Source organism: Scleropages formosus, chromosome 2 (genome assembly GCF_900964775.1).
Source record: "Scleropages formosus chromosome 2, fSclFor1.1, whole genome shotgun sequence".
In the NCBI taxonomy this organism is placed as follows: domain Eukaryota; kingdom Metazoa; phylum Chordata; class Actinopteri; order Osteoglossiformes; family Osteoglossidae; genus Scleropages; species Scleropages formosus.
In genome coordinates, this window is record NC_041807.1 from 5,591,406 (window position 1) to 5,598,955 (window position 7,550).

Here is a 7,550-nt window from a genome sequence, read left to right on the forward strand (position 1 = left end):
TGCTATGATCTAAAGGGAAAATAATTCATGTTTTGTGTATTTACTTAGTGCGTGCCAGTGTTTATTTAACCTGTAATCTTCAAGCGTTCCAATCTGCGCTAAAAGTATGTTGTCACAAGAATCCAGAGATTCCTCAAAGTCTACAAATGTAGACTCTACTCTTCTGCAATGTAGGAGACTTGAACCAGTGCAATGTTGACTCAAATGCCTTACCTTCCTAGGTAGCTATGGATACAAAGGCTTCCCGTGTGGCTCCTGCCCTGCTCCTCCTTGCCCTGCTGGCTGGTTGTTGGCTGCCTGCAGCAGGGAAACGACTGCGTCTAGGAAACTGTGCCATCACTGTCCACGTTCACGAACTGCGGCACAACTTCAATGAGATGCGACAGAATGTGGTGAGTGAGTGCACAAAAGTGGTTTGTAGAGGACATGAAAACACATCTTCAGGTTTTATATATATGGATGGATATATGTACATTTAGATGTATTCATTTAGCAGACACTTTTCTCCAAAGCGACGTACATCTCATAGAAAATACAATGTGTACATTGCATTAACAGAAAGTCATAAATGCAGATGTGATTCTAAAGTAGATTCTTTCCACCATGTGAATCAATGTTCATCGCATGAGTTGCTGCATAAAACTTTATGCAAGTATGCATGATTCTTGATCACCTTCCTAGTAGTATTTTTTTTTTTTTTAATGTATATAAACATTTACATTACAGGAGTAATGTAACATAAATGTTGTAGTATGTATATGTTTTATTTAATATAGGTACACAATGACTTAAACTAGTTAAAATGTCTCTTCCCACAAAATCGTCTGAAAAAGCACCTGTGTAGGTATCAATTTCTGGACTGAGCCAAAATGAAAAGCCTGATGTAAGAAAAATGCAACTGTGATGTGCTTAAGACCAGCAAACTCACTAATTCCAAGCACCAATGAGGCATGACTTCCCTGACCAGGACAGCAGAGTAGCTGACATCAGTTCACAACACAGCCCACAGAATCTGTGCAAAAAGGTTGAGAAAAGCTACGTAAGGCTTAGACGTTTTCCAGTGATGTGTAGATTCTACTAAAGGTTGTTTCTAGGATTGCCTGGACGGTGATGAGCTGTGTGGAAGAGAGTGCGTTACAATGACGTGGAGGACACTTTTCTTAAAATATCACTGGGGCGTGGTCCAAGGTAGCAGCGTGCTTTCCCCGAAGCGCTAGAATGTGCAGCAGAGACACGCAGAACCGGCTTTGCATCACAAATCAGTTCCCTGCCTGGAAAGTGTCCCAAGGCTGTACTGGGCCAGATTTACCAACTACGGTTTCTCCCGGAAACCGTAGGACTGCCTTCCGACTCTGACCCAGTGACCACGTTTGTGTCACCCTTTCAGGGAGCATGAGTTCAAAAAACATAATGAACCTTCACAAGTACATAACATGCAACATTAAGGGATTTCCCTCTTGGTAGTTACCAGATTTCCTGCAATTTCTTAACACGCACATTCAGAACCGCTTGTCCCATACAGGGTCACGGGGAACCGGAGCCTAACCCGGTAACACAGGGCGTAAGGCCGGAGGGGGAGGGGACACACCCAGGACGGGACGCCAGTCCGTCGCAAGGCACCCCAAGCAGGATTCGAACCCCAGACCCACCAGAGAGGAGGACTGTGGTCCAACCCACTGCGCCACTGCACCACCGCACCCCTTCAATTTCTTAACATCTTCATGATTTTTTTTTAGCCTGAATATCTCCAAAGAGATCCTCAAAGACATCAGAAATTAACACCAGATGATGTTTATGGATGGTAATCTAAGAACAGTTGCCAGGGCAGCTGGTGGTGTAGTGGTTCCCTAATGCTGGCACTGAACATCAGTATGAATGTCAATGGTTGCTGAAGAGCCATCAATGATGGCCTTGAGTACAGTGGCTACAACTGCATCCTTTGGACCCAAAGGTCATAGGTTCAAAGCCCAGCAGTAGTACCCTTGAGTGAGGTACTTACCCTAAACTGGTCTGGTAAAATTACCCAGCTGTATAAATGGGTAAATAACTGTAAGTAGCTTAACATTGTAAGTTGCTTTGTGGAAAAGCGTCAGCTAAATGAATATGAAACACTGTGATTTGAGTCATTCCATAGATAATACCAATAAAAATACAACAATTTGGGAATTTTCAGGTCAAGCAGGATCAGCAGATTGGGGTGCGGTTTCTGACGAAACAGACCATGAAGGACATCCAGGTTTGCTCTTTTGGGTGGCAGTGGGATTTAGTGATCAAGTCTCCTGGATGCTCTGTGAGTAATTAACAGTGTTATCTCATTCATGGCTACTACTTGTGGTGCCTCCCATCAGCTGTCAGAGAGCTGCTGCTTCCTCAAGCACCTGCTGCGTTTCTATGTGGAGAGGGTCTTCAGCAGCTACACCACCACTGCATCGCAGCATAGGAAGAGCACCAGTAACCTGGCTAATTCCTTCCTCAGCATTAAGAGAGACCTTCGCCAATGTGTGAGCATTGCCACCCTTCTCCCTGCAAACATAACTGAACACATGGCTCAAAGTCAGTAGAGCATACCCAGTCCATTCCTGTCTGTCTCTATTTTGTCCTTACTGTCCACATAAAATAACTGATGAAAAGAGTTGATATCTTTGAAACACCTTACATTTGTTGAGACTGAACCTCAGAAGGTCTGATGCTAGTACTTTTGAGACTCACCCACTGCTGCATTTTGAAGTCAGACTCTCTGCTTTTCTACTGGCCAAAGAAACTAACAGTCTATCTCCTCTTCCATGTCCAGCATGATCAAATGCTCTGTGAATGCCATGAGGAGACCAGGGTGAAACTGGAGTCCATACGAGCCACCTTTGACAAGGTAAAACACAGGGAGCTTGGGGGGCTGGTAGTTCAGCCAGTGTACTCAGATCTCATTTTGGCATTACTGTAAAGCATTACTGCAGACACTGAGTGTTCCATTGCCACTTGCATACCTCCTTCCAGTTGGAAACCAAGGATGCTGTGGTGAAGGCTGTAAGTGAGCTGGACTTTCTATTGGACTGGATGGAGAGCTTTGCACTGTGACAGGAGGGAGCACTACACAACACAATTGCCCTCGACAGGAATCTTTGTGCAAGGTTTATGTATGTAAGGGTTTTCAACGTATTTGTAGGCAAGTGCTTAATTTAAACCTTATTTACCTTTTAAATATTTACCAACAGAATATTTATGATTTATTTATTTGATTGCTCTGGAGATGCTTTTATTTGTATGAGTTAATAGCTTTTAGGGGGGGCGCGGTGGCGCGGTGGCGCAGTGGGTTGGACTGCAGTCCTGCTGTCTGGTGGGTCTGGGGTTCGAGTCCCACTTGGGGTGCCTTGCGGCGGACTGGCGTCCTGTCCTGGGTGTGTCCCCTCCCCCTCTGGCCTTATGCCCTGTGTTACCGGGTAGGCTCCGGTTCCCCGTGACCCTGTAAGGGACAAGCGGTTCTGAAAGTGTGTGTGTGTGTGTGTGTGTGTGTGTGTGTGTGTGTGTGTGTGTGTGTGTGTAATAGCTTTTACACACTAAATTCTGTGCCAACGAGTCTGAAAAACAGAACCTGTTTCTGGGACTTTAGACTGCTACCTCGTAGTTGGAAGAAAGAGACTTTGTTTATTTATTTGGAATGATAATATATTTTAAGAATCTTATTTCTGATACAAACAACTGCCTGTTATTCACAGAAATACTGTTAACTGGACAGAAAATGTGTGCTACAAGACATATTTTAATTTAATGTGTATACTAGAATCACAACAAATTAAACATTCAGTGTTATTGACCATTTTTGTGATCTTGCTTACATTATTATTTGTGTGCATAATTTGATTTATCATATTGTCAAAATGGGGGGGGTGCGGTGGCGCAGTGGGTTGGACTGGGTCCTGCTCTCTGGTGGGTCTGGGGTTCAAGTCCCACTTGGGGTGCCTTGTGATGGACTGGCATCCTGTCCTGGGTGTGTCCCCTCCCCCTCCAGCCTTACGCTCTCAGTTGCCGGGTTAGGGTCCGGTTCCCCCCGACCCTGCATGGGACAAGCAGTTCAGAAAACGTATGTGATATTGTCAAAATGGACTAGGAATACTTATGAAGGTGGAAAAGGAATGCTACTGACATATCTTCTGTTGTAACAATCCTCTTTCAAAGGAAAATTCTGAAACATGTCTGTGGATAATCTCTTTTCCCATGAGTGAAGTTCTAATTTGTCTACAGGTACAATCTCCCCTCTGGTTTATGACATCTTGTGCAATGTATGAAATCAATCAATTAAAGTATAAATTAGAAATCTGATATATTTCATTATCCATCCATTCATCTAATCATTATGTACAATGCAGGGTTGCAGTGATCCAGAGTCTATCCCAGAAGCATAATGTGTGAGGCAGGGTACACCAGTCTATTACATGGCTATTGCGCGCATGCCTTCACTCACACACAGTGCAGTCAATTCAGGGTCACCAACTCACCTGAAACACATATGTCTGTACCGTGGGTGGAAAACAAGCACTTGGCGGAAACCCACACAAACAGGATAAGATGCTCACTCAACACAGACTGAGCCAAATTTAAACCCACAGCCTAGGTACTGTAAGGCACTGGTGCTATCCACTGTGCCATTGTGCTATACCCCTCATCATAAAACTCTTCAAAATACAAAAAATAAATGGCAGTGCACCATACACTGATCCTCACAGTACCACACAACAAGCCTTTGGCAAGAAGGCTCAGGAAACACAACCTGATCCATGTTCACCTCAGTCAGGTGAAAATGCTAAGGCTTTCCCCTCCTCATTGATCACATTGGAATCTACAACCTGCCCAAATTGATTGATTAACACTGTTTTGGAAGCATGACACAAAGCCTGTGTCCAGCAGAAGGAAGCAATGCAGGTAGCTCAAAACACCCACACCAGTGAACTTTAATTCAGCCTCGAGGGTGCGACATTTAAATGAAACTTGGAGAAAATTTACTTTTAAAAACACTAGCCTTAAAGTAGCATTCCTGTGATTCATCCAAGATGAATATCATCTTAAGTTTCTTATTCACATAATTTTCTTCTGTCAACACATTGCATGTTCTAGATGAACGCAAGTGTTTCATTACTGTCCTCTAGAGGTCTTTGCTGGAGTCACAGTGCACCAGATTGCCAAATGCATCATATGGCTGCACTATTAATGTATGGCACAGCCTTAGCATGAACTTGCCTCTAGGAGGGATAAGTGTACACTTTTCAAAGAAGGCTTAAGTAACAGTGAGTAAAACAGAGTGAATAGTTAGAGACACCGACGAAATAACGGAAGCGATGTTTGCGCGCTTGAAAATAGTAAGGGTAAGCTATTTATCTGAAGCTATTCATGTGTTCCTAAAATCATTAGGAAATAGTATAAAAATAACAGTTTCACTTTTGAAAAAAACAAAACGCTCCCATCATGTGTACTCTATGGGAAGCGTAGTATAAGTTTCATTACTTACGTTAGCTTTCAGCAAATAATAGTCACAGACATGTTAATAATTTCATGTAAAAATGTAAGGTCACCAGTACCCAGATCTTTCAATGAAAAATCAATGACCAGAAAATGAATCGTGCAGATGGCAACCCTCAGCATAAATAACTGTAGCAGTCAGTACACCCTTTTGTTCACCTTCTGACCAGGGTCTGCTTCTGGCTCAGCTAAATCCTTTTTCATTACACATCATTCCCTGGGTTTTACTCTCCAAACCAATATCTTTTACATGACAAGCAGAAATATGCCAGACTTTGATGTCATACCATTTTATCAGCAAAAATAATAAGCCAAAAAGTGTGATCGATGTACGTCATCAAGCCTGTGTTGGTCCCAGAGTGTAGGTGTATCTTACGGTACTTTGTGACATGTCTTTTCCTCAGGTCTCAACCTTTTTTAGAGCACATGAAACAGCTGTGGCTTCGGTGCAGTGTACAGCTGATGGGTCTGGAGTACAGGAATTTTACTAACTTTCATATGAAGCATGTATGATACAACAGGTTGCATTGAAATATGTATAAAGTTGGAAGTTTTAAAAGTAAAATGCTACACATTCATATTTAGACAATGTAGATGCTATAGTGAATAAAAGATTTTTTAAAAAAAAATCAAAGTCAAATTATATTTCATGTCCTTCTATAAAGACATAAGAAAATAAATCAGTATAAATGGCAGTATAAATGTTCTGCAGGTCATATGAATATACATGAACAACAAATAACTTAAGGATGTTCAAACTAGATTTAGGCAAATTAAAGTTTATTACTAAACTTAAAGCTGAGCAGATTTCAGATTTGTTTGCAGCTTTGTGTCTTATTTAGTTAATATGGCATTTCTTAGTTAATTTCTTAACACACATGTACAGTGAGTATTTCCTGAGACATCCTGCCATTATTTCTGTTTGTTCTTGAACAAATGAAACTGTACTCTGGCGTAACATAGTAAACCTCAGAATTTCCCTGTGTTCTTCCCATGGTTGAGTTTCACAGGAAAAGCTCTGCTGATTGGCCAAAAATAAACATAATGTTAGCAGAAGGATTGACCCAAGAGCAGTGGATTGCAACCCATGTCTTGACTGATGGGTGACCCCTGTGTGTGCTGGTTTCTCTTTCATCTTTTGTTTATCATTTTAATTCAATTTGTTTGGGCAGTTACAAAATACTTAGCTACATGTTGAATCCACTGACAACTATAGGACGTGTATGGATGTGCTAACCGAATATTATAGGTACATTTTGACAACTAAATGTAAATGTTTCATAATTATTTGTGCATGTGAAATATTGTAATTATTTTTGTGACTTTATTATTTTAATGGTTAAATACATCTGTGGCATGCATAGCTGTGGTGGCACAATAGCGGAAGGGAACAGGCAGAAAAGACATAACTGCACTGTGAGGGTATGGACGACGGATGGAGGCAGCAGTGGAGAATTGAAGTAGTTGGACCAAAAAGGTTTATTTTTCTTTATTATTATTATTATTCTTTTTATTTTTTATAGAGCACTCTTCTCACACAGTGACACAGAGCACTTTAACACAGGCATACAGCAAGAAAAATTGATACAAACAAAGAAGACAGTCAACTAATGGCTACTATAATGAAGAACTTATTATAGAGCTATAAGTATACCTACTGGCCACCGGGGAAAGGAACAAAAACTCCCAACTGAAGGTTGAGGGAGAAAAAAACCTCTGGGGGTCCACAGGCCAGTGGTTGCCCACCAATCCTGTGCATTCTAGAAAGTAACAATTTGTAAGCCAGTGTTTAACAAATAATTATAATGTTGGTAAATGGCATCTTGCATCCCCAGCTCGGCATGGAACGTCTCGATCGTCATGGCAGATAGACATCATCCTTTGTCAGCATGGGATTCGTCTGTCACCACTGGCTGGCCTCGTCAGGTTTTATGTAACGAGGTAGTGCTCAACGAGAAGATAGGACAGAGTTAGTAATTTGTTACTTAAGTAAATTTAAAATGAAATTTGTAAAGGTGATTAAATAAACAACTAAGGCAGGT

The 7,550-nt window shown here is 41.6% G+C and overlaps 1 protein-coding gene across 1 annotated transcript; it reads left to right on the forward strand.

The window, feature by feature from the left end:
- The first annotated feature begins 227 nt into the window (after positions 1 to 227).
- On the forward strand, positions 228 to 3,072 carry il19l (interleukin 19 like). Its single transcript, XM_018758542.1, has 5 exons — positions 228 to 392; positions 2,174 to 2,236; positions 2,349 to 2,501; positions 2,792 to 2,866; positions 2,992 to 3,072. The coding sequence occupies exons 1-5, from the start codon at positions 228 to 230 to the stop codon at positions 3,070 to 3,072; spliced, it is 537 nt and encodes a 178-aa protein (XP_018614058.1).
- Positions 3,073 to 7,550: the final 4,478 nt, after the last annotated feature.